This window comes from Micromesistius poutassou, assembly GCF_964030765.1.
Source record: "Micromesistius poutassou genome assembly, chromosome: 17".
NCBI lineage: Eukaryota > Metazoa > Chordata > Actinopteri > Gadiformes > Gadidae > Micromesistius > Micromesistius poutassou.
Window position 1 is genome coordinate 8,294,360 of NC_140287.1, and position 27,685 is coordinate 8,322,044.

Consider the following 27,685-nt stretch of genomic DNA (forward strand, 5'->3'; position numbering starts at 1 on the left):
CCTCCCTCCCATAAGTGAGTGATTAAGCCCTGCTAGCATCGTGCAGTAACATGGTGGTTCCTATGAGGGCAGGAGGGGGGCCTGTCTCATCCAGAGTGCGTGTGTGTGTGCGTGTGCGTGTGTAGAAACAGAGCCCTGCATGGTCGGGAGTGATTGCAGCAGTAGGCCCTCGGGGCACTCTAATGGGAGATAGATGGGGAGAGGCCCTGGGTTTGTGTGGGAAAGGCAGAGCCGTGTCATTGGAGGAAACTCCTTTTCCCCAGACTCCAGGCACCTTTTTTGTTTTTTAAATGCAGGAAATGTCTCGTTTTTTATACCACACCTGAAAGGCAGCTCTGGCACGGAAAGGGTACCGCGACGCGAGCACATGCTCCTGCTCACTTCCGGTCACACCCCCCGTTCCCCTGCTTGCGCACAGGGCTCTGGGCCTGTCTGGCCTGCAGCGCCTCAGGTCGGGTATCAAACTGACAAGACTGCTTTTCAGCGGGGCACTCAGACGTCAACCGCTTTGTTTGTTCCTCATCGCTGACGATGTCTCCCTGAAGTACCATTTTCCTTTCCATGTAATAAAAGCCTGTATGCCCCTGAGCTCGCTTCGATAAACTATTAACACACAAACGACAATTTTTTTTGGAGGGGGGGGGGGGGTAGTCATTGCTTGGTTGATTCATCGATTTTCTTTCAATTTAATCTCTTTTTTTAGCGGACCTCTTCCACCAACTCTCCCAGGCTCTCGAGGTGCTGACGGACGCGGCGGCCAGGGTAAGTGCGGTGACGTCACGGAGGAGAGCCTGTCGATGCACGCATACGTGACTGTAAGTCTAACGTCAGAGCGTGCTCATCCCCTGTGGGTGTGCGTTGTCCTTCCAGGCTGCCTATGACAAGATCTGCGCGGCCAAGATACAAGCAGCGGAACGGACCAGAAAACTCGATGGCAAGAGGAAGAAATTCAAGTTTGGTGAGTTTATCAGTAACTTTCACACAAAAAGTCATTAAGGAATAACTGGGAAACGAGTGTAATCTGATAAATAAATTGTAGATGTAGAGTAGATGGCTTTAATGATGAATATTCATTTGAGATCTTGAAATGCTACCAGTATGCAGTGTGAAAATGGTTACAACCAGCAGTGTCACACATGGATAACAGAACTTCATTCCTTCGTTTTGGAAGGGCCAAGGAGATGAACCAGTACCTGCGTACACATAGACACACTCAGCGAGCCGTGACCCGAGCCCTCCGCTCTGATGTCTGCTGCACAACAGAACAGACATAAGGACACCTGAAGCTAATGCTCTCTGGAACACCACTGAAGCCATATGTCTGATGTGTGTGTGCGTGTGTGGCTATCACAGACTTGGAGGCCAGGGAGGGTCAGGCCGAAACCCAGACCCAGGAGGAAGCGGGGAACACGAGATCCCTGGAAGAGGAGGTACGTGACGTCGTCGTATCAGGATCTCATTAGGGCCGTCGTTACCGTGGTCCGTGGTCTGGGGAAGACCGAGCACATCCGCGTAATACAGGACATGTGTCCGGGGAGCAAGGTAGCCCCACCGCACTCCCAAGATATAATAAAGCACACCCAGGTGCGTCTGTTACACTATTTGTCAAATGCTCCGGTCAAATTGACTTGAGATCCAGCACGAACTTGGGCCGGGAACAAAGGCCCATTCCTGGGTTGTTTTATTAAATTCTTTATATCGGCCCTGTCATAATGACCAGAGCCTATTAGGTGCTGTTGCGTGACTCGATGTGCTTTGTTCAGCCAGCGATAAGTAAATATATAAAGCATTGCGTGCAGCACCCAGAGGTGAGTCCTGGCAGCTCCACAGGCTTTATTGCGTTTAATTATGGGGCCGTGTGCATTAAGGAATCACTGAGGAATGGCGGGGTAACCAGTAGGTGGCACTGTGCTGCTTTACGCTGTTTTTACAAGGTGTTGTTGCCAAGGGTTAGTTGAGCACCACCACTCGAACCCATGCTCATCCTCCAGTGTAGCCGGTGTGGAAACGCTGCCCCAGGAACAGAGGAGCAGTTTAAGAGTTTCAGGATTGTTTAGTCAGAGCATCATCAGCGTCTGCGTGGCACTTTTCCACCATCCACACCATTTTCCATACAACATAATAAATGTGCGAGTGCGTGTGTGAGATGTATTTGTGTCTCTGTGTCCCTTCAGATCGCCCGTCTGAGAGAGGAAGGCTCCAGGCAGCTTCAGGAGGAGCAGCGACTGATCCGGGAGCAGATCCAGCGGGAGAGGGAGGAGCAGGCGCACAGAGGAGCCGTCTACACGCACCCAGGTAGCCTCCGTTACCGCCAACTGCAGGGATTAACGGTCCGACCGGCCATGTCCAATCCAGTTAGGTCTGCTTTTATCTGCTTTATTCCCGTCTTATCACTGCCCTAACAGCAGTCTGCTGGCTACTAGTGCTCAGCACTGGGGTCGCCTGGAGGCGTTTGCAACAATGCCCATGCTACACGCCACCTCGGTGACTTATCCTGGGCTCAGGGGGGTGGTGGGGGTGTTTTGTGGAAGTTGGTAGATTATGATACATGGGCCGGTGCTCCATGTTGCCATGCAGGAGATCTTTCTGACTGTGTGTGATGATGTCTGGTTTAACCTGTTGCACATTGATTTCTCAATGTGGAACAGGTGTGCAGATAGCCTGGCTATTGCCAGACCAAGCTCAATCGTAGATTGCACGTTGGTCTGGGGAGGCTGCTGTCATTTTCCTCAGCACGAGGCGTGATCAACAGGCCTAGTTCAAATGACTCTGTACGCAATTGGCTGCTTGCGGTCGCTTCCCTGTCGTCATTGTGTTAAACCAGCCAATAGTGCGCAAGGGGGAAAAGCCAGCTTGGTGATTGGCTCCCGCAAAGTGTATCGGAAGCAGAAAGAAATGTATTGCTCCTCTCCAGACCCTTCTGCAGGGCGAATTCAAATCGCCGGCATAATGGGCTGGGGTCCCAGACCCAGTCTAGTGTGCAGCCTCAGAGTCCAATCAGTCTGACTCGGGCCAGGTGAGGCTGCTTAAACCAGCCATCATCCACACCCACTCTCACAACTTTGATTCACATTTTTAATCTGCAAAGGCATTTGGTTTGGCAGGGTGTATATGGGTTCGCATCCCAGAATTTTTGGTGTCACTCACAGGTGAACCCAGGCAAGGTCATTGTGTCTTGGTGTCTGGTCCTTTCAGTTCTTGCTCAGGCTCTGTATACATTTATCAGTGATAGACATTTAACTGTCATTTATCAGTGGAAGACATTAATAATTAATTTAACAGTAAATTACATTAAACTGACGCTTATCAGTAATTAATGTCACAGTTAATGACATTAACAGTGACTGATCCTAAACACATCCATCTTCATCACTCCATCTCTGCCCTTCTCTACTGGCCTTATCAGTTTTGAAGAGAAATGAACCGCCTGAAAATGTCATATTACATTACTGTAATTACATGACGGGGCTATATCACATTTTCAATCAAGTTAACTGCAAATAATGTTACACTTTCAGGAGAAAAAAATAAATTCCATTTCCCCCCCCCCCCCTCCCCCGCCCCCCCTGAAGCCACTTCTCCGGTGCCTTTCAGCGAGGTCTACACTGGGTCTGCACACGAGCGTGCCGCGACCAAGCAGTCTGAGGGCAGAACCTTCTGCCAATGCCTTTCCACTTTAGCACGGTTGTCCGAGCGTGTTTCGACTGATACAAGGGCACCATCCCCAACGGGAACCGCTGTGACAAAACAACCCATCTCCCACCACATGTGGGAACAAGTGCAGCATTTGTTGCCTGAACAAATCTCTCTTTGTCTTTCCCCTATTCCCCCCTAAGACTAACCCCCCCCCCCCTCAACCTCAACCTCCCCCCCCTTCCCCTCTTTTTGGTGTGTTCTCTTTCTCTCAGAACCGGGGCTGGGGAGATGTTCCAAGAGCAACGTGACCCCCAAGTTGAAAGTAAGTGTTTTCTAGGATGAGCTTGGCAAGAGCAGGGCTATGACCGGGAGCAGGGGGTCAGTGTGTACCTCCGATTCTGAGACACGCAGAGGGAGGGAGAAGAGAACACTCTGTTTGTGTGCGTGCGTGCATGTTGTTGTTTAGCAGGCCATGGTCTCATGAAAAATAAGCTCTTCTCTTAGATATCTTGTAAAAGAGGTGATTTTGCACCGCCGCTTCAGGCGTTTTGTAATGCTTTTTATTTCGGAGACCACATACGTTGTTTCACCGCCGAGCAAGGAGGCAGCTCTTACACCCTTTCCTCCGGTGTAGCCCTGTCGTCAAGGGGCTCGTAACTACGCAAAGAGAGGGCTGACTATATTACTTCCTGGAAACCGCCCAGCACCAAATATTAAACCATGGTGAACCTAGCTAATCTGTTTAGATATGTTATCTGCTTCTCCGATCTAATAGCAATCTAGCTCGGCAGTGTACCCCCATAACTCGGTGCCCATGCTGATTTGCTGCTGACTTTTAGAGGTTCAGTTTTGAAAAAAAAAATCTGAAAAATACGAGATTGCGTGGAACAATCAGACGATGATTTTCATGTGGGCCTTTTATTCACGAATACCTCATCCAGCAAATCCCATTTTATTGGGATATTCAGCCCTGTGCATTCAATATTTTGCGAAGGCCAGCTGTTCCTAGCACCTCGTCCACAAAGTTTAGACTTTTTTTTAGGATTTTAGCAAATCGTAAGCAGAGTGAGGCTTTAGATTAAAGCTTGACATGACTGAAACCCTTTAACACCCTGTTGGAAGAGTTATGGGCAGCAAGGTTATCATCGGGTAACTGTGGAGGATCTCGAAAAGAACACCGTGCATGTTTGGCCAACCGGTGGTAAAATAGTCCATGTTGACAGGGCATTTCCCAGTATTCCTCTTACTTTGACACTGAGCAGAATGCTGCAGCTAAACGAGTTCTTGGCCCCTGCCATTTATAATACTGCTGCTGACAGTTATTGTAATAAGGGCTTGACCCTGTTACTTTTTATTGTGGAGAGAAAAAAATTTGAAAGATGCTTGAAAAGTGTATGGGTTCCCAAGTTTACAATCATTTAGCAAAGGCTGTTGAACCATGTTTATTTAGTGATCTCTGATATGGAGCTATGCCTTAACCATAAATCAAGCAGATTATCTGGTCTTCATGAGAAGGTCACTTTGTTGGTTGTTGCATGGAAAATCTCCATGTTGACCTAGATCAGCTGTAGTAAGGGTAACAATGCTTAGGCTCTGCACTAGGGGTGGAGGAAAAAAACCATTCACGTCAGAATCGTGATTCTTATCTTTTTTGATTCGATTCACAACAACTTTGTATGTTTACACGATTGCAATCTGTTTTATTTACAATCTCATACCAACATATTCTGCTTTCATGCCATACTTTGCGACTCCACCTTTTTTTCCACCTTTTTTAAATGATTAGTTTATATCGACTCGTGACCAAGAGAAACAAAAATCAAATGAATCGTGAGATTCCCATAAGATCCCCACCCCTGTTCTGCACCACTTTAATCTCTCCTCCCGTCTCCTCAGTTGAAGTGGAAGTGCAAGAAAGACAATGACACCAGCGGAGGCTACTCTCAGGACGATCTTTCCAGACTGCTGCACAAGGTGAGGACTCACCATATCTTTCTCTGTGTTATTGAATGCAGTCGGCAACAGTGATATGTATGTTTCTCTGTTCCCGGCTAGGCGCTGAGGAACAAACTCGACCTACTGTACAACGACTTCCTCCACGTTTGCCTGCATGACATCAGCACACCCGATGGGTTTTATGCCTCCCTTCCCCCCCGACCCTTAAACGAGGCCCATTAAGTTTTGTTGCAGTGAAAGTGCCCAGGGCGATGTTGCAGTGCCCTTTTAAAGCCGCGCACGCCATTGTAAGTGCCCCCGTTACCGGGCAGGTTTTAGCGGTACCAGGGGAGCAGCTATGAAATGAGCTCTACACATGCAACCGACAAGCACCCTCCCCTGTCTCACACCGCAGGGGTCTCTTCTCTGGGGCTGTGTGGCATAAGGGATGATCCTCGAAACAGGAGGATAGGGCGTAGTCTCCGGGGGTAATCAAACAAATTAGAAAATTCTCCTTTACGTATATATTTGATATTTTATTTGAACACCCAGTCAAAGAAGGGCAGTGTATATAAAGGCCTGAACACAGACCAGCTCCAGGGTAGAGGGCAGACTGAAGCAGAACGTTCTTGAGTCTGAAGGCATACTTGATCCAACGCACCTAAACGCCAGCAGAGCCTGAATAATTGGAGCCCACACCCGGGAAGAATCGCACCCCTGCGCTCAGCTCTGCCCCCCGCGGCGTGGAAGCGCTCATTGATTTAACGTGGAGCGACGGCGGCTGCGCTTCGGGCTTGTGTCCCGCTCTTGTGCGTCGGGGTATTAAGGCAGTTACAGTAAGAGCAGTGACCCCGCTGTGAGAACAAAAAAAGTGTTTATGCAGTTGCATAACGCATTGAAAATGAACAGTGTGAAATTACCACCAAAACCCCCTGAATGCGGTTTCACACAGTCCGGGAAGTGGCGTGATGGCGGGTGGAGAAATAGTCACCGCGGCGTGGGAATCGTGTGTAGGTGTGCGTTCATTTGTGCATTTATATACCTTGGCCTCTCGTCCGCTTCCTCCCGAGGGATGAGAAGACAGGGTATTTAAATTATATGAAACGGCGTCCCATTGGAGACTCTCCTTTTGTCAGTGTTGGCCCACTCATAGTGTCCTCTGCGCCCATTAGCATTCCTGACCTGTCCCAGAGTGCTTGATTTCCCAGAAAAGTGATTCTCCAAGGCCGCCCCTTCTCTTCTCATTGCTTTCAAAACAACACTACCGGCCAAGGAGACAGCTTAACTACCTAGTGTCCGCATTTCAGGCGACATAGGGGCCCGCGACTACAGAGACGGTATATACAGTATAGTCTCCAAAGAGGCTTTGCTTTACATGTGACTAATGGGCGGGAATACATTTTGAACCCCTCCCTCCCCCGCGCTTTAGCCTCCATGCCCTCGCTCACTCCCCTCCTCACGTCCTCCCCTACGCGCTCTGCCTCCCTCGGACTCCGAGGTCAATACTGGGTGACCTTGTCTTAGCTGCTGCGCCTCCTCTGCTTTATTAATGGTTTCCTCCACAGCCCAGACCTACCTGTGACCTGATGTGAGCCCGTCCGGCTCCACCACTCTGAACTCCCCCGACTCGTCCATTGTTGAGACCTTCCAGTGGCCTTCATCTTGTCCATGTTACTTCTATTTGCCCGTTTGATTTGCCCTCTATTCCACACGTTGTGTCTCATTCGAATGCTTGTTTTGTTCACCTGAAGCATTGTGCCCGGCCTTTTCCCATTTACTTTTCACCCTACTTGTGTTCGACGTCGCTCTACTCGGTCGGCCCGCCATTTGTTTTGCATTTCCCAAGGTCACGGTTTGTGCTGAAATACAAAACCCTAATTTGAATGTTCTGTCCCTCCCTTACCTCCAGTACGGGGATGTTTTGAATGTGCTCGTGTCAAGCAAGAAGAAAGGAAGTGCTGTGGTTGAATTTGCAACTGTCCGAGCAGCTGTAAGTACCTAAGTCTTTCCCCCTTCAGTCATTCCCCCTGCGCTCTGTTTACCCCGTAATATCAATCTTTTTCGTCGAACGCGACGCACACATTTGCATAGACCCGCACTTGTTTACCCCGTGCCGGGCGCTGACGTGGCGGACGGCCGTCCCCTGAGTTTGATTAGCACTTGAAGGGTCCCCCCCCGAGGACCAGTCTACCAAACCAAAGTAAGGCCGAGCCGTCGCGGATCCTCTCCTGAAGGGATCTCGGCGCGCTGATAGGAACCAGCAGAAGAAGGGAAGGCAGGAAGAGCTCCAGCCGCCTCATTGATCTGTCTGGCTTTCTCGGGGGCCCATTGTTGTGATTGTTTGCTGTTTGAGTTGTGGTTCTCCCCCCACCGCGTCATGTGGTTCCCTTGTAGAAAACACGTCTGCCATTCCATGCCGATCCCAATCCAGGGCCTGTGGTCTCCAGCGGCACAAATCGGGGGGGGGGAACCAGAGCTGTGTTGGGGGGGGAGGCAGGCAGGAGGGAGGCGGGGGGGGCAGTATGAGTTCAACACCCCCATTCGTGCATTCTTATTATTTATACATGCTTTATGTAACCAAATACATGGTTGGGGGAGGGCAACAATAGTTTTTCAAGCAACCACATGGAAAAATGTCATTTTCTGACTTTATTTGGGGTTATTTTATTTGTGGTTGTATTTAATTATATTATTTTTCTTTTTAGGAACTGGCGCTGAAGAACGAGAGGGGCCTGAACGAAAACCCCCTGAAGATCTCGTGGCTTGAAGGAGAGCCAGAGTATGTCGCCCCGGCGTCTCTACCTGACTCTCAGTTCTCCTCGCCGCAGGTAAGGCCACAAGGCGCCGCCGCCCGCTAACGAAGAGCCGCTCGGGACCTCTTCCCGTACGGCACGCTATCACGGTCACGCGTTACAAAATCGTAGAAGTACAAGCTTTGTCCAACACAAATACCAATCTCCAAAACAACCATCCCACAAAGCAAAGCACGTAAACCTCCCGAGGTTTGATTTCTGTATCGGCCGGCGCAAATATTGCCCCAGTGATTCGGTTGCTTGTGCTCCGCTTGTCCGACCCCAGAACAATGTGTTTGGTTAAACGGGGGCCTTGGTTTGTTTGCCTTGGAGCAGCCTAGAATTGGCCGTCTCCTGCTGGCCAGCGGCCCGGCGGCCCACAACTCATTAACAGGCCTGACCCCTGAGACCCGAGCCATACCGGGTCTCCCTCAGCGCAACCCTAGCGGTGTGCTTAAATGGCCGCCTGGCACGAGAGGCGGTTCGGAAATAGCCGCACTCCATCCAGAGCCTGCCGGATTCCTCGCCCCCCCCCCCCCTCCCCCCCCCCTCGGAGCGCGTATATGCCGAGTATTGACCAATAAACAGTTTGGGTTTTTCAGTTCAAAACAATTATCCACGGCGATTGCACATTTGACGCCTGCGTCTGTTCTCGATTGCGTTGCCGCGCGGGGATTTGTGCGTCACGTGTCTGCAGTAGTCTAAGTGGTTTGGACGCTGAGTGTAAAACTGCACGCATCAGAGAACCATATGTCGGGGTACCGTCTGGGAGGGGAAGGCCGTGCTGAGGATTTGCTGCCTGCCGCAATTTGGGAAAATTTCAGTAGGCTCACTGGCATCTGGATGTATTATTTATATTCCATGCCTTGTATTATGTATACACGCCAGCACCACATATACGTCCACTTTTTTTTTTTTTGGTCCACGGATAGGGAAAATAACCTAATTTCAGCCGCATTCATCAAGAATACACAAAGCTGCAGTTCTACTGAAGTTAGCGCAAGGTCATTTCTTTCTCGATCAGGTCTACAGCCCCTTCTCCCACTCAAGGCTCTACACTCCTGCTGACTCCCCTCCCCTGACTTATGTGAGAACTGCTGGTGAACCCCCCCCCCCATCCCCCCCAATACCCGGACCCTCACCCAGCGGTGGGAGGTGTCCCTTTCTTGGACACCCTCTGTCGGGGCCGACCTCAAGGGCCTCCCAGGCCGCATGCTGAGACCTGTCCTGCTAATCTCTTTTAATGTTATTATAGTAAGAGAGTTAGATTTTCAGATATCTGATGCGGATTGCTTCATCCCGGTCTTGGGCTGCGTCTCTTGCTCGCCGGGTTTCGGGAATGAAAACACGACTTTGACTTCGGCAGGCTAATTTTCACATTAGCCAAGTACATGAATGCACCCGCTCAGGAGGCCTCCGCATGACATAATACCAGATCCAGTGTGGATATAAGTGATAATAATAATAATAATCTACACCTGGTCTCAGCTCAGGGGAGAACCGGGAATGACGACTCTTGAGGGAAAGGGGGTCTCATCCCTAGGAAGGCTGTAACCGAGAGCGGCGCAACCTCATCTATTCTCTGGCCGAACCTGCACCCACTCACCCTCCGCCCGCCCCCCCCCCCCCAACCTCGCCAGCTGCAATCACATAGCAGGCGCTGAGGGAGAGGACCCAGCCTTCGTATCCTTATCCATCCAGCCCCAGCGCTGAGGGGGTCAGGGCCTCACCGCGGGGAGCCCAAAGACACACACACACACGCACGCACATGCAGGCACGCACACACACCCGACACATGATCTCAGCCCCATATCTTCTGCAGCCTTCCATAATTGATTGGGGGGGGGGCCCCCTCCCCGCGCCAGCACCTCGGACATCACTCATAGCAGCGAGGCTGGGGAGACGTCCGCAGCACTCATGAGTAGACATGGAAGGGCCCCCCCCCCAGGTTAACACCGGGGATCCACTTTATTTTAGGCTAACTCTCTGGGAAGGCGGCTCGTACGGATAGGATTTGGAACAGATTTCCTCTTTCTAGGTATTTGGATTCACCGAGCCGCTCCCTCCGAGTCTGGAGGTGCGTGTGAGGCTTGAGCTTCACCAGACTGCTCTCTAGTCATGCGTCTTCTCGTACTCCTTTGTTCTGTCGCCACAAAATATGGATCGTATTTTTTTCTTTGTATCTTTTCCGGTGTATCTATTATGTATTCGGTATGAATGCATCTAGCTTTATGCTCACGGTGCTTAGGTGGCGTTCTGGTTTATGTATGGCTCGTATGAGTGGTTTAATACTGATAACGCATCAGAAGGTGTCTTAATATACAGTATCGTGTTTGATTTTTATAGTCTTTTTAGATACAGCGTCGGCTGCTCAAACCATTGTGCATTTCCGCCCGTTGCGATTGTGAAAACGTGTGTTGCCGTCGTGAATCACCGAGTGCGGCACGCACTACCGGGGTCACGTAGCGGCAGCCTGCGCTGTAAACTACTGTTTTAAGTCTGCCACTGGCAGCCCTGCTCCTTCCACCCAGAGGCAGAGTCATCACATCCGTGTCACGACACAAACCAGATGTAGCGGATCAGCTCCACTGGAATGGTTTCCCCCAGCATGTGGATCAGCTCAGGAGTCCTAAAATAAAAGGGAGCTCACGTGGGCACGTCCAAACGCTAGCCCGAATACTGAAACGCTCGTCTGATGTCGGTGATCTATGTGCGGCAACCTATCAGCCTCTGCTGGACCTGTTGACGGTGCTGATGAAAAAGTGGTGGGCTCCCACATAGTCTCCCTTTGCCCCCGTTGAGAGTTGAACACGGAAGGATGAGGGGATAAGTCATGTGTGCGGGACAGTTACGCTGTTTTTTTGGCAGAGTAAAGCCAAGATTTGTATCTCTCTAAACTAAAAATGGGGTGTAAGGTGAATCACAACGCTGTCGTTTGGCAAAAGCTCTCTCACACGTTCGGGTTCAGTCGTGGGATGTCGAATGCATGTTGTGATTATGAAATGGAAAAATGTTTTTTTGCGGTTTGCGGTTCCTCTCGAGGTCTTATGATATGTTTCATCACGCATATCGTGTGAAAGGAAGGCCAGCGTTGTTTTGGCTGGGCCTCTTAAACACATTATAAAATGAGGGAGAAACCTAGTTAAATAATATGTCCTGACAATAGATATATTATTGGATTCATTAAAAGAGCGTGTGTGAATACTCTTAACGCTTTGCTGCATAGTTGAGCATTAAGCCGTGCTGCCAGATGTATTCACAGGAGGATAAGGTTATCAATGATTGCACGTTTGGGCAAAAGTGAATGCCAGATGTGATTTTCAACTGGGATGCTCCACAGTCTAAAATACCAACAACAACATTAAATGTAGATTATTTGTGCCCTTATTCTTCATCACTTTCATCACATTCTCATTCTTCATGACCAAAAGGGGTGTCTTGTTGAATCATGTGGTGATTATCGTGGCCATGGGGCCAAAGATTTACCTCTGGGGTAAATAGGTTCAGCACATATAGACTGGCCATGATAGGTTTAACATTTACAGAAGAATAAGAAGTTAATTTAATGATACATAATTCCATCCATGTAATACATAGTCTGAATTAATGAATTTTTTTGCATTTAAAATATTTATATTGATTTAACGACAATCCTTCATATTCATTTTTATGTAGAAATGGCATATATCAGGCAGTCAACCTTTGTAGTAAAAATTTAGTTTAACAGGTACACATTCTCAGACAGGTATAGACATGTCAGACAATTTGAATAACTGTCGGGTTTCATTCACCCAGAACAAGTCTGTCGAAGATTGACCTAAAGGCTCTCTCTGAAAGCGTTTGAAGGAGGGAGTGGTGAATTGAAGTGTGCATACACAGTTTAGCCACACCCTAGTTTGTCATTAAACGCCACCTCCTAGATATCTGGGTGCACTAAAGGGCAAGTCACATTTCTAGCACTCCTGGGCTTGTAGCTTAACTATAAATCCTAGTATATGCTTAGAGGCAACTCAGTGTTACAAGTCCAAGCTAATGTCAGTCGAGCACACAGCTTATGTAAACAACGAGAGACGAGCTCTCTAAAATATTAGTCCAAGCAGCTCCTTCCCCAAAACCACACATCTAGGAATTCAAAAGATTGTTTTCTTTATTCTCAAAAAATATAAAAGTGGTACAGATTCAAATGCAGGAATGTTTCCCAACGGGTTATTGTGTGAAAGAAAAAAGTACAACGAGCAGAATTCGGTTCACGGAGCGAGAGAGAGATGTAAAGTACAAAGAAATCCACCAACAAGTGCATCCAAGTCTGTCACTTGACCTCCATCGGGGGGAAGCACCACTGGGGGTGTGATCTTTCGACAAGACCCCGGGAGGGAACTAACAATGCATGCGGCTGTGGTGACAGCTCCTCGGCAGCAGTGTCCATCACTGTCTGTCCTCAGGATCCGGCTGATTCCGCACCTGAATCGACTGAACCGACTGAAACGTCTGCATGTCGGGCAGCGATTAAGCAAACGGGCCTCTGAATGCCCGTCCTTTCACGTGTGCGTGTGTGAATCCATCTTTTTTTTATGTTGGTGGTGTTGGTTCAGCAGGTAGTGTTTAATCCCTCATCAGAGGTCCTGCTTGTAGTAATGGATGTCTCTGGTCTCCCTCCCACCACGGCCCCCTGCACATGTGGAAGTATCGCATTACCCCTTACCACTTTCCCTCTCTCGTGCCACTCACAAGAGCATGGGACACCGACTCACAGCTAAGAAAACAGCCTTCTTGATATTTTTCTTTAGCCTCAGGTCTCGGGCCTGAGGCCTGCTTTGGGTTGAGGCCCGACCTGCCACCAACAGCTGCCTTTTATTGGAAGCAGAGGTAAATGTTTGTTTTCTCTGTGTTGTTGAGGTTGGAAACTGGCGGGGGGGGGGGGTACCTTGGTCTACCTTTGAGTGGGGCCTCTGGGGTGCGTGCAGAGGAGTAATTGCCCTAGGCACACGATGGAATGGCAAGGACGCCGAGAGAAAAAGACATCACTCGTGGGCCTCGCATTCCATCCGCGTGCTTCCTACGGTTCCTTCAAAATGACAGCCTGGAGTCACAACAATCCTCCTGTCTCTCCGCCGACGGGCTGCAGGTGATGAATAAAGGAGCTCACTCATTAACAGCCTCTTCCGCTGCAGCGGGTTATGTTAGAAGAACATTAACTTTTTATTATTTGCTTGAGCTCACGTCTCCATGGGTGATTGTGTTTATGTTTGAACAATTTTAAGGATCACAGACGACTACAACAAATAGACCGCAGACTCTGTTTTGTGTAGACTTGTTCCTGCTGCTTTGGCCTGGCCCGTGGACCCCCCTGGGGAAACCCCACACCTGATATGCATTTGGCAGTTGCACCTAGTCGAATCGCACAACCTGTGATTATTATAGGTTTTACGATACAAGATCACACTCGTTCCACTACGTTGTTGGTCGACAAATGTGCATTCTTATGCCCCATTTCTTGCATTAAAGTTAATGCTCTTTCTTTGCTTGCTTGCTTCGCATATACTAAGCTGCAGGCATTTACCATGTGGTTTATTCATCCAGAGTAACATAAATTGTCCACAGTCTGCTCTGGAAGGGCAAAACTCTATACCAGAACCAGAGTGACTTCTGTGATGTGGAGAGGCACTTTTTGTTTATAAAAGTCCTTTGCTTTGAAACAAAAAACATCCCATTAATGGAATGTGACAATTATAATATTTTATCCCAAAATATTAGATAGCTATATTCCGTTTGTACAGCGACATCGAATCACACTGATAAGAAAAAAACATTAAAGACATAGTCCTCTCCATTAATGGTGCAGATTCTCCATCACCCGGAGAACATCATCAAGGATGGAAGGACCAAGATCCAGGCTGAAGGAGAGGCTGCTTTCCTCCTCCTTCGGCTGGCCGGCCACATCCTCCGAACAGGTGGCGCTGGAGTCCCTGTCCCGCTCTGAGCTCAGGCTGCCATGGCCGGGACTGTGCCTCAGGTTGGAGGCCCTGTGTTGGTACTCCAACATGCCGTCCATCTCCTCCTCCAGCTCCTCGGTGTCCAGCAGGGGCAGAGAGCTGCACTTCTTCCTCTTCTGCAGGGCCTGGCGTCCCCCGTCCCACCCCGGGCTCCCAGGGGCCTCCTCATCCAGGTTGAGTCGAGGGGGCTTGGGGGGCGGCGAGCAGGCCAGAAAGAGGTTCTGCTCACTTTGAGAGCTTTTTAAGAGGAGGCTGTGGCCCTTTTTGAGGAAGGAAAGGTCCCCAAAGCTGTCTGTGTGGGCGTTGTTTCCAATGTGGGAGACATGCCGGAAATCGGCCAATGGTAAGCTGATCATGTTGACGGACAGCACCTCCCGGTGCTTGGAGTTCATTCTCCATCTCCCAGAATTCTGTTTCCGGAAAGTGGTCCTTAGTGGCATCTTGGCAAGCTTGGTTGGTGTACACTTAAAAAAGTTAGTATTTGTGGTCGTATTGGTCTTTATTTCCTGGTCCAATCGTCTGTCGGTCAATGTGTGACTCTCACAAAGAGGTAAATCCTAAGAGCATCTCTTCTGCAACTAAAAGAAGAGAAAGAAAAAAGGGATGGTTTGTGTTAGAGAGACATTTGATTTTAATTAACAATGCATCCAAAATCATAGTGGTGCATTTAGTGCACCTGCTCCACTTGAAATGTAATTCATCAATATTTGGCTCCTGGGATGGGGGCGTGTTCCAACACGTGCTTAGGGCCATACCCACCTAATGATTAGTTTTCAGATCCTTATTTCCAGTAAAGCAGATGTGGTCTGTGACACAGCTGACCTCGATTTCCGGAAATCCCCTCACAAAAACAACTATTTCTTGGCACTTTATATATTTAGTTTTGGTTCGGTCTTGAATATTTCACATTCGGGACCATGTGACTTTAATGATCAAACGTATTTATGCCAAGAAAGGTTTGTTCTAGTCTGAGAGCTACAGTTATACACAAAGGACCTAAATTATTTCAACATGGAATGCAGCTTTCTGATTTCACAAACAGTGCTTCACCAAGCAGTTATATTATTTTTCAATGAAAACTCAAATATATATATTTTTAGGAGCTTAATATCGACAATAAATGTAAGCCAGTGAATCTTAAAATAACATGCTTTGGCATATCCATAGAACTTCAGAGGATACTCATGTGTTTACTTTAAAAGTAATATTTTTTCTAAATGACCCTTGCCACATAATGTGATTTCAGTAATTCTTTGCATTTCGTGAGCTGTAATAATAATATTAAGTAGCCCACAACTCAGTTTATCAATGCTGGCATGTCAATGGACGATATGCGCGGTCTCTGTACATTTTACAGTCTCACAAACAGCTCTGCCCACATTAAGATCTGTGTTCGTGACTTGAAACACTCACTCTGTAAATTTGTAAGGCACTACGGCAAACATGTTTTGTTGGCCCGTAAAGGTTTTATCGGTACTTTAGTAACAGCAGGAGGTGGGGGAATGTGGACACAACAGCATTCCTTTCCAAACATGTCAGTTTGGCCAAGGAGGAGCACTAGAAATTAAGCCACAAGGATCATATTCAGGAAAAAAAGGGAAAACGTGTCCCAGTTTAAAATGAATGGATTCCAACAAAGCGTTTTTTTGCCGTTTTTTTAAAACCGCCTTCCCAGTACTGCTAGGAGAGAAGGCCCAATATCCAGACAAAGATGTTCCCACCAACCATCCAGATTCACAAAGGATGATTTGAAAGCATTCACGACTCTTTGAATCCTTGTCCTGGGAATAGTCGACCACAGAGGAATGATCAATTTGTGCTTACCTTTCTTTTGGCGGTAAAATCCAGACCTTTCTGACACCCACACAAACACGCAGCTCGGAAAGCTACGCTGTGACTGCTGCTTGCACAGCCGATGGGATCCTTTGTGACATGATTAGGCTTGTTCAACAGCTAGGGAAGATCATAGTGCTGCAGCCCCGACACAAAAATGGAGTCCCCGGGAACGGCGCCTTCCGTAAACAACAGAACCGGGGAACGACTCCCAACTGTCCAAAAAACTTTTTTTCAGGATAATCAAGTGGGCCACGGCCTTTTCCCTTTCGCCACACTCAATCCTTTAAGACGAAGCCGCTCTGTATCCGACCCCAACGCCGCTGCCGCCTCGTCCTCGAAGGCTTTGCCGGTCTCCCACTCCAGTGCTTCAGTGAGGAGCGCTCACCAGGTGTGCAAAAGGTCCTTCCTCCACTGACAGATTAACCAGGCGAGGTCAGAGTACAGGAGGAGGCCCAAGGCAGTCAGGTGAAGCCAGAGGTTCTCTGGTGGCTGTTTGCCAGGCAGCCAGGCGGTGATGTCATCTCCTCTTTGCTCCGTGAGTCGCACGTTGAGTCACCAGTGGGGGCTGGGAGTCGTCAGCGGCGGCGGTGGGTTGGGTGACCGCATCAACCACCCGAGGAGCGAGGGAACCAACGAGGGAGGGAGAGGGAGAGTGACTGAGACCGAAAGAGAGCAGGAAACGGAGGAATAACCTGCTCAGGAGCCGGTTCCCCGTTGGCTCACAGCCTGTGACACTGTCGATCCCCTGGCAGAAAAGAAAAAGGCGATTTGCAAAGCTAATTTAGCAAGGTGTAGTTTTTTTGCACTTGAGAGCGCAGGGGTGTGAAGTCTGATTCCGCGGAGGTAAGGCGTGACAGCCTGTGTTTGAGTGAGAGAGGAGTGCATGTGCGTTCCTGTTTCAGTGTGTGTGTGTGTGTGTGTGTGTGTGTGTGTGTGTGTGTGTGTGTGTGTGTGTGTGTGTGTGTGTGTGTGTGTGTGTGTGTGTGTGTGTGTGTGTGTGTGTGTGTGTCAGGAAGTTATGAGCAGCGTCATCAAACGCAAGGGGGACTCGCTAATGGATGGGGGGGTTAACTGATCACGTAATCTCCATGTCATTGTCCCTCTGCTCTGCCCATTTCCTGATTTCCTGGCCCATGTTGGCTTGTCTAAAGCCCTCCTCCCCCCCGCCCGCAGGCCGCCGGTGCGTATGCCTCACTGGAGCCCTATAGGCTCGCTATGCCGTCACAGAGGCCCGTCAGCCACAGGCATGCATGTGTGGGCACGTTGGGTTTCACAAGGGAGAAAACTCGTTAGCTCTCCGCAATTCCCACACCTCCGACACGCAGGGCCTTTGTCTTTGGAATGCTGCACTGATACTGATTAGTGATTAGAAAAAGGGAGTCAAAGAGAGGGATTTTGTATTCCTGTGAGAGTGCTTTTGACGTTTGTCTTGTGATTACAGGACTTGTGTGTGTGTGATTTATTATTTCTCCCTCCAAAGTCTCGCAGCCATCGCATGCCTCTTTGATCCCGTGGCTGTTTGTGTTCTTGACCCCCGTCTAATTAATCGTCTTCATCCTTTGTCTCGATCGATTATTACATTGCCATGTTCTTTGAGTCTTTGTTCAGCTCTTCCCGTAAACTCTTCCCTTTATTTTTTTTTCAAGTGTGTTCCAGGCAGGCGCAGTACGTGCTACCCCGTCCCCTTCCCAGTCTGGTCCGCTTCACCTCGCCTCTCTCTCTCTCTCTCTCTCTCTCTCTCTCTCTCTCTCTCTCTCTCTCTCTCTCTCTCTCTCTCTCTCTCTCTCTCTCTCTCTCTCTCTCTCTCTCTCTCGAGGTCGGAACGCCGAGTGTCGGGAGCTCACAGCGCTCCCTCTCTGATTACCTCCTCCCACCCCTTTCAAACGATGCCAATAAACCACGCCCCCCCCCCCCCCCCCCCAAATCGCCCGCTGCCTCATCACGCGGGTCTGCGTCTGCTGCAACCAGACACAATTACTCACGCACAGGCACACGATCGCCGCGCTAACCCAAAGCAGACGCGCAACAGTGTAACATCACCTACCATCTCCGCGCATCTGCACAGCCGGCTGGTTGTTGGCGGCGGCGGCGGAGGCGGCGGCGGCCCACAGCTTGTCGTGGGCGCCCCCGTATCGGAGGAACCCCGAGCAACGGGGTTTATGCTATGAAGCCCATGGGGGTGGAGGGAGATCTCTTTTGGCCCGGTGCTTAATGTCTGTAGAGCGGGCTTCCACTGGGTCCTCTGCCACCAAACAACAGGGGGGGTTCATGTGGTCGCTCTGGCGATTCCAGACGTGCAGAAATACCTAGGATGCTGCATGTTTTTGTTGTTGCGTTGTTTTAGAAAAAGTGTTTCCAGATATGGGTTTGGAGTGCCAGCGGTCCGTAGTGAGGCTACGGTGGATCATTTTCACGGGCTCTTTGTTGTGTGTTCTCGGCTGAGTCCCCGTCCCCGCCGGCACCATCTTATTTCTTGAGCCCTTAAGACAGTGAGCAGTTTACAGAAAGCAGTGTTTTGTCTGTCCACTCATATGGAAGATGTTACGCGATCAAGACTAAACTAGCCTACACACTTTGATTTCTGCCAGGTTCCGTCAGACGTCCTGGACGTACGGGAATAGCTTAAGATCAAGAGCAGGTAAACAAAGAGTGAATCCAGGTGAGCCATTCGTCTGTGTGACGACGTGGTACCTCTTACCGTCACCGGAACGACTTCCTCCCGTCCCGGTTGGGACGTTGACTCACACACCTTGACTGTAAATCGGCGTCACCGTCAATCAATCGTCGACCTCGACTAATGTCATCAGCCTTTCTTTCATGGATGAGTCTTGTGTGGGCGTTTGTCTGGTTTCTGAAGCGTTTGCTGAATTATCTCCAGACATTGGGTTGCGTAACGGCACCGTGACAGGCAAGACTAAACTCAGATCCAGGTGGCATTTAAAAAAATCTGTGGATCCACTGCTCACAGCTTGAACGGCATCACTTGGAGGCATTGATGTGTTGTATTAGTCTGGATGTTTATGCAACCGCTGTCCTCTTGAATTGATGATTATATAATCAGTAATAATAAGTCTTAATAGTCCAGCTTTTCCAGTTGGGTCTCTTGGTGCTCCTAAGCACAATAGGAATATTTAGATTCCTTTAAAGGGTGAGTTTTAAATTCAACCACATTAGGCTGTGGCCTTTGAGATAAGGATAATAACATGCTGACAGTGAACACACACACACACACATGCACGCGCGGCAGACATTTCACATTTGCATGTTTGGAAGACCATCATTTTGTTCTTTTTTTTCTCCCCTTACTTCTTTTGGCACATCCACGGGTTAGATGGCACTTTCTCCACGGCCCCTCTGTTTTAATAAGAGGGCTTTTGCAATCACACTTTATTTTCCTCCCCCTTAAGGCTGACATGTGAAAGGCACAATTCTGCTTTGACAACCATTGCATTGTGAGATATCAAACGTGTACTAGGCCAAACCCCCACGTCTCTGTTCCCGGAACCCAGCGCTCATCCATCACGGAGAGAAATGCCAGGGCGCTGGGGGTTCAAATCTCCTCTGCCATTTCTCTTTCTCTGTTTGTTTTCTTTAAACGCTTCCAAGAGCAATGTGTCTCTCTACCTCCCTCCCTCCATCCCTCCATCCCTCCCTCCATCCCTCCCTCCCTCCCTCCATCCCTCCCTCCCTCCCTCCCTCCCTCCCTCCGGCTGCCTTCCGTCATGCCCGCGGAGGCTGGCCAGTGGCGTTCCCTCTCATGCGGGTGCTTGTGTAAGTAAACACAGGCATTCCTCCCCCCGTGGCACCCTGTCGCACGACTCGCTCGCTGCTTGACCACAGCCGGGCCCAGACCCGACTCCTGTAGGGTCCGCTGACCGTCCCGGGGGCCACCGACCGCTTTATTTCTGTCCAAAGAAATGACTTTAGTGGCTGTGAAGTCAAAGATGGAGCCCCCGGTGGAAAGCGCGCCGGGGGGGGGGGTAAAATAGAGGGTTTGAGTTGAAATCGGCGCGGCACGAATGCAGCGTTTCACCATGCCTTTACACAAACAGTACACTAGACCAGAACGTTCTGGGGTTTTCTGTCTGCCAGCTCCCATAATGAGCGATGATTAATCCTCCACCATTTCCAATGCCTGACTTTCCTCCACGGAGGAATTTCACCTTGGCTCCAGTGTGGCATGTGCTATACCCCTAGCCGCCGCCGCCGGCTGTTTGTTTTTGTTAGCAGGGGAGCATGGACACACACACACACACACACACACACACTCTGAATAAGTGTTTGCCATCCATACATCACGTTCAGAGGGCATGCACACAAACAAATGCACTCACACACGCACCCCACACCGCAACGCACCACACATGCACATCAGATAAATAACTCTGTGATTAACCTCACCAGAGTGCATGAGAAGCTAGGAGCTCCGGCGGGACCACAACGCAGGCTTTGGGAGGGGGGGGTAGAGGCGGGGGGGGGGGGGGGGGGGGGGGGGGGTAGTCCTGGCAGAGATTTGGCTGAGTAGTCCTCATGGCGCTGTGATCTTCTGGCCGAGAGGCGGTACCCGGCTGGAGAAGGCCACGCCGATGGCCTGTGTACGTGAGCTATCGCTTCATCTGAACGAAAAAGGACTTGGTAGCCTCACAATGTACAAGGTTTCAAAACATGGCATGAAGGCCAACGACAGCAGTGGGGAGGAGGGCCCGTCGCACCGTAACTGGATCAAGCCATCGGGGAACACAGACATCTCAGCGTTTGCATTACGATTCCTCTCCTTTTTGCTCGGATTAGAGGAAATGGAGTCGATCTGGGGTTCAGCCGGCAGCCAGGCGACTCACTGTCACTCGTGACCCCTCTCTCGCCCCCCCCCCCCCCACCCATCCCCCCCCCCCCACCCATCCCCCCCCCCCCCCCGCATCTCATTTTGGGTGTTCCCTTTGTCGTTTACATTTAAATTCACATCCATGTCCCCCCCGAAACCACTGCTGCCAAGGCCCACTTACCCCAGAGTGCAACCAGAGAGAGTGTGTTAAAATTCCTCCGACATTACGCCACAGCGTTTCTCGAAGCAGACCAATAGCGTGGCGCACAACACCGTTGGACACCGACGTTTGTTGGAACGGCCCCGAGCAGCTTAATTCGGTTTGGCCCCCCGGTCGGGATGCTGTTCAAAGTGGAATCAAACCGATCGTTTTGGAGCGCTTGGCGATCCCCTAGCACCTCGGTATTCCCGGGCCGTGCCATGTTTACTGCAACGCTGCAAACCGTTTAACGGCTGCCTCTTACCGTCACGGTTTTGAAGAAGCTCCAATTCCGTTTGATTCTAATCGCTTCATTGGTCAGAGAAGAGCTTGATGTCCGCGAGGTTCAGCCTCGCACACATTAATCAAATTGTCTCTCGTGTCATCTTTCTTTTTTTAAGCATTCGTTCTTGTCATGTTTAAAGTTTTGAGTCCAAAGCGTATTATTATTTTGCCGGGGACATTTTGTGAAACGGTTGGAACCGAAGTCTCTTTTTTTTTTTTTTTGTTGCTTCTCATACATATTCATGACCTCATTCTTCTTTTTTGTAATCCTGAAAAAATATTGAATGCTGCTGTTATGCTTGGAGGAATGGCCTTACCAGCCAGTGATTGGAATAAAAAAGGTGATGTCATTCATCGTTAAAGGTGCTCTAGTTAAAACGTAGACGCTATAAATTGATTGTGATGTGTTAGAAATGCCATAGCCATTCGTCACCTATTTGCAAGTTAAAGAATATGAGAGAATATCTGTTCTTTCTTCTTCTGCTCTTTCTTTGAAACTCTCAAACCTTACATACTCCACCTTTAACCACTAAACGGATTAATGATTGACATGTCTTAACTTGAGCCAAGCTATTGAAATAAAAATAAATTGGAGATGAACTTGAAGGATGAAGTATGAAATATGCTCCATCATTTCTTATTCTTCTACATTTACTAAACTCAGTGTTTTAAATCAAAAGTTTATCAGGGATTACCCTGAGACAGGAATGGTTTGTGATTAATCCAAATCCCTGCCCAAACAATTACACTTTCATTTGTAACGGAGACTAACCGGGAAGTGTGCAAGTGTGCAAAACATTCGCATCTTCACAAACACTAACAGATGCACACACACACACGCACACACACACACGCACACACACACACACACACACACACACACACACACACACACACACACACACACACACACAGTGAGCAATGGCGTCATGTGCAGCTGAGCACAAGCCTATTGGCCACCTGTGTGTGTGGCGCGCTCGCTGAATCACGGCACCCCATTGTCCTCATGATGTCATCACTGGCCCCGGGGTCACAGCCCAATGTATGGTTTTAGCGACACGCCACTCTTTACTGGTGGGTGTGTGTGTGTGAGTGATCTACCCTGAGTGCATGGGGGCCCGTCTCCTTCCCTTCCTCTGCGGGCTTTGAACTAGGGGGGGGCCCTTGTTTGTGTTTCGCGGTCTCCTTAGTCTCTCTGGCCCCCAGTGTTTATTGGAAAACACGCATACACACACACTCAGGCACACACACACAACACACTGACATGCACATGTTTAGCAACTGCACCCCCAGTGTTTATTTACAGAGTGATGCACAGGCTAAACATGTATGTTTTAAAGGGCTCCACCGCGGGCTTGGAAACGTCCCCTGGTAGGAGGAGCCATGCGTCACACTTCCCATCATGCACCTGTGACCGTTCACAACCACCACACTGCAGTAGTAACCCCAGTGCAGTCCACCTATGACCACACAGAGACAAATAAACAAATAAACACTCCCCACATACCTACGGGGAGGCTCTCTGGTGATGCGATGTCAGACTCTGGCCAAGAGAGGGCGTAGGTGGACGAGGCCGGGCTGGCCGACCGCCTAGGGCCGCATGTAAAGGGTCTCGCCGGGTGTGAAAATGCACAGTTTTGTGTTCTGTTTAATTGAAGATGAGAGGGCTGTTTGTTTACGTAATGGCGCGTGTGTGATATTTCATAGTTGCGTGTCAGACAAGGGTTTGAGCTCACGTTACTGGAATGATAATAGCAGCCTTCCTCCGTCCAGGGGCAGGAGGTACGGAGGAGGGAGGCGGAGGGTACTTCCCCTCGTGGACCTGGCTTCTCCCCTCTGGTCCGCTCGCCTCTCCCCCCCCCCCCCCCCCCCTCCTCTCCACCAGCTTCACCTCCTGGTCTCGCAGCACATGGATGTCGGAGTCCCAGTGATGGTTTCCAGATGCTGCAGATCGCATTCACAAAGTCTCTCTCTCTCTCGCTCTCTGTCGCTCTCTCTCTGTCGATCGCTCTCTCTGTCGCTCGCTCCCTCTGTCGCTCGCTCCCTCTCTGTCGCTCTGTCGCTCTCTGTCACTCTGTCACACATCTGTTTGTCTCTCTCTCTCTCTCTCTCTCTCTCTCTCTCTCTCTCTCTCTCTCTCTCTCTCTCTCTCTCTCTCTCAGCTCACTGTCTTGTTAGAGACACTTCCTTGGCACCGCAGGTTTCCCGAATTGAATCCTATGGAACAATGGTTTATTCTGTGCATACCTCGCGTCCCACTATGGGATTAAGGACTTTGCGTTTGTTTACTATTTACCTGGAGCATACCCTCTTAGATGGACAACAGGTTGTTGTTTGGCTAATGTCTGTGCTATACATTAGCACAGACATTTTTTTTTCCTTTCAATTGCAGTGGTTCTAAATGTACGTGCTTGTGTGCGTTATACATGCATGTGGTACTGACATAGCCAACAGTGTGTGTGTGTGTGTGTGTGTGTGTGTGTGTGTGTGTGTGTGTGTGTGTGTGTGTGTGTGTGTGTGTGTGTGTGTGTGTGTGTGTGTGTGTGTGTGTGTGTGTGTGTGTGTTGACTGGCCTGTGCTATAGCCTGGCTGATTAGCCATTAGCCGGTGGCTGGCTGACTGCGGCCTCTCTAATTCTCCCCACAGTAAGAGAATCCCTCGCATAGCTCTGCCTGTCACGGCTCTTCAAAGCAATCACACACACACACACACACGCACACGCACACGCGCACACACACGCAGAGTAAGCCCCGGACCAGTGCCAAGCCTAATCCGCGGTGCTCATTTTGGGCTTAATGACCTCAGGCAGCGGAATTATTCTGTCACTGTTGCTTTACCGCGGGCCCCCGTCTACCGAAGGCCTACGCCGCCGCCGCCGCCGCCATCATCATCATCATCATCATGGTTGTCCGGATGGTAATGGAGAGGAGAGCGTCTGAGAGCGTTTGCCCTCCTTCCCGCTGCTGCTCCTCAGACGTTCCCTCCTGAGAGCGGAGGCTGGCGTTTCCGCGGTGACAGCGGGGTCAGCTTTGTCTGTCTGTCCACGCTTCGTTGCCGTGATCTAAAGCCCAGACCCCTTGTTATGCCACAGAGGCAGACACGTGCGTGCGTGCGCGCGTGCGCGTGTGTGTGTGGCAGACGGCCCGAGATTTGTTTATTGGACTTCCTGTTGGACCGCCACTCTGTTGCCGCGGCGCCGTCCTCGTCGGCGGGTCCATTTATATCGATCAACACGTTGGCCTGAGCTCCTCGACTCAGCCACCGCTTAATGAGGACACAAGGGTCTATTATGAGACGCCAGCCGATCAACCTCAACCCCCGTCTTTCAACCCCAGGAGTGCCGCTCCATTTGGTTCGACGTGTTCATAATGTGACGCGCAGACGGGGAAATGGCGGCATGGCGTGTGTACTGAAGTGTGGTTTGTAGCCTGAAGTGATTCAGTCATTCTATGTATGGATGTATGCATGTATGTAAGTATGCACATGTAAAGGCGTACATACTTACCTGAAGTGCGTTACGAGACGGAAAGATGAGGAAAGACATGAAGCTAACATGATGTGCAATAGCGAGCCGTTGATTATCAATCGCTTTCATCCGTCAGTGAACATACATATGTATGCATGTATGCATATGTGCATATATGTAAGTGTCTGTATGATGGCCTGTGCCTCTAACCTGGCCCCTGTGCTGCCCTCCCCCCCCCCCCGCAGGCCCCGCTGAGCACGGAGCGAGACTACGAGAGCGTGGTGCTGATGAGGATGAGGCAGGCGGCGGAGCGCCAGCGGCTCATCGAGGAGATGCAGGAGGAGGACGACAGAGCTGAGGCCAAGGTCAAGTCCTAGCAGGCAGGGAGAGAGACTTGTTCCTACACACACACACACACACACACACACACACACACACTCTGCCTCCTCTGGACTCGGGCTTTAGTTACATAAAGCCTCTTTATGGCCGTTTGTTGTATATTTTTTTACGTTTATACATTTTATCCGTGTTATCAAATGTGAGGAAAAATAAATATATTGCAGAACTGTAGACGATCCATTGTTGTCATTATGATCCACTTTCTCCTCAATGGAGTGGGGAGATAAGAGGAGACACAAACCTGACAAACTAAACCACTGGACTGGTCTACAGCGACGTGCTCAGAGAGCTGAGCCATACAATATCAAGGTTCTCCGTAACTACTGTTCTACTCTTGATCATTTCATGAACCATGAGCGTTATAAGAATGGATCTGACGTTATCATGTACCGTTGTAGCGAACGGAGAAAATAAATCCCAAAAAAAGAAACGAATTGGCTGCGCAACACAAGATCTCATCCAAACGCTACAATCGAGTAATTTGCGTGTCAGTAGCGTTCTCTCATAAACTGAGATGACTAATTATCCTCCGCCGTAGCGCGCCGTGTAAAAACCGTTGATCTCCTCGCCTGTCACCAGGCTCGGCGAGCCGATCTCAAATGAGTCGAGTCGCCCGGCGGTCCAAACCCGCAGAGCAGGCCGACGTGATGATGTGGAAATACTGCCTGCTCCATGCAACTGAAAAAGACCCGTCTGTAATCAGCCGACGGGGGAGCGCTAGGTACACACGCTTTCTATTGGAATTCCTGTGGGCGCATGTGATGAAAAGTGAATTTCATTTTTCTTCTTTCTGTTTCTGAGCGTGTCCGGTACAGAGAATGCTAGTGGTTATGATGGTTCCCGAAGCCCTTTGTATACAATCCGTCTTAAGCACTCCTCCAATTTGGGGAGGCTGCTGGGAGTGGACAGTTTGAAGACTGTACAATGCAGTCATTATTTCAGCAAACTTTTATTTTCGTACACTGTGGCTATACCTGTGGTTAATTTCCTTTTTTATTGGATATAGCCAACGAAGTACAAGTGTTGTTGCAAAACTTTAACGTAGACTTGAAATTGGATGTGCACAAGTGGTAGGGCAAATATCTGAACCAAATTTATAGGAATTCAAAAGTTTATTCATTTCATGTACGGCTCGATTCTTTTTTTCTTATAATGTCTCTGTACAACCACAAATCCTTTGCCTCGCAAGGCAGCTGGATTTACTAGCTCACGATCACGCAAGACTCCATCTTTCCAGGCTTCAAGCCAAGCAATTGTTTGGACCAATCAGCGTCCTATGAGGAACTACGTGATCTACGGGATGCATGATGGACAGATGGTTCATCCAATTGCCTGGCAAGTATTTTCCGAAAGTGCCTGCCCTTTTCCAAACACTTTCCAAGGACGACTTCCCAGATGGTTTGGTGTAACAAACCATCTGGATCATCAGGTTAACAAATCTAGGCACACAACCAGTAATATTGGTTGTTACAAATCCAAAAGGCCAAATCTGCACCTTGACCTTCACAACAATTATTGCAATAAATTAATTTGTGCACTTCAAGAGTGAAAGCAGACATCACAATACAGGCGTTGGAGCACCAGTCAAAGCCAACATACAGGAGGTTGTAGGTTGACATTTATGTGAGTATTATTGCCGCAGTACAAGGTATATTGTTCTTTTACACTAAATATCTTACTGTACAATTTCTTGGGTTCATTAATGAGGGTATCACAGTTGCCTTCCTTACAGCCTCTCTGATCCTGAGCCTCTCAATCAATTAACAACATTTAATTCATATTTAATACAATATTTGATTTGAGTTGTGTAGATGAATAACTCCAAAGTAATAGTAAAATAATAGTTCCAAAGTTGTATGAACGTTTTCTTCAGGGGAATAATCATTTTTTTCTCATAAATGTTACATTTCCTTGTGTCTGATGGTATGAGGATGGGTGCGTATCCAGTGATAATGGCTGTGCATGTTGTCATGCATACCAGCGTTCGGCTCTCCTTTTGTTTTTAAATTCACAGCTCACTCCCATCCTTCCAGAACACATCAAGTGTCTTAAAAAACTTAACTCTGTAGGTACCCTGTGATACACCCCCCCCCCTCTCTCCCTGTTTAAATGAATTTCCTCTGAATTATGTTATTCTATCATTGCGCTAAGCTGTTCCACATTAGTGTTATGCAACTGATTCCAAGCAGATACTCTGTGCTCCTCGTGTGAGCCACATCAAGTTAAGGCCCCACCAGTGCCCACTGCCAGACCGCCTGCGGTCAGCCCTACTCTCGGGACCGTGTCCTCCCTCTGTCTGTCTGTCTGTCTGTTGCACGGCGC

At 49.3% G+C, this 27,685-nt stretch overlaps 2 protein-coding genes across 2 annotated transcripts in view; one reads left to right on the forward strand and one right to left on the reverse strand.

The window, feature by feature from the left end:
* dnajc17 (DnaJ (Hsp40) homolog, subfamily C, member 17) overlaps positions 1–25,506 on the forward strand; it is a 32,287-nt gene extending 6,781 nt beyond the window's left edge. Inside the window, exons 3-11 of the mRNA XM_084482363.1 lie at positions 704–762; positions 871–958; positions 1,354–1,430; positions 2,175–2,295; positions 3,909–3,958; positions 5,533–5,610; positions 7,481–7,561; positions 8,277–8,399; positions 25,210–25,506. Coding sequence (XP_084338489.1) covers positions 704–762; positions 871–958; positions 1,354–1,430; positions 2,175–2,295; positions 3,909–3,958; positions 5,533–5,610; positions 7,481–7,561; positions 8,277–8,399; positions 25,210–25,341 — 809 coding nt within the window. The 3' untranslated portion in view covers positions 25,342–25,506. The remainder of the gene's footprint in view (positions 1–703; positions 763–870; positions 959–1,353; positions 1,431–2,174; positions 2,296–3,908; positions 3,959–5,532; positions 5,611–7,480; positions 7,562–8,276; positions 8,400–25,209) is intronic.
* LOC311362503 (cdc42 effector protein 3) lies at positions 14,074–15,308 on the reverse strand. The gene has a single exon (XM_084482364.1). The coding sequence runs from the start codon at positions 14,794–14,796 to the stop codon at positions 14,194–14,196; it is 603 nt and encodes a 200-aa protein (XP_084338490.1). The 5' UTR covers positions 14,797–15,308; the 3' UTR covers positions 14,074–14,193.
* Positions 25,507–27,685: the final 2,179 nt, after the last annotated feature.

Bases quoted from the DNA above. Each gene is read 5' to 3' on its own strand.
- LOC311362503 (XM_084482364.1), bottom strand. From the start codon at position 14,796: ATGCCACTAAGGACCACTTTCCGGAAACAGAATTCTGGGAGATGGAGA.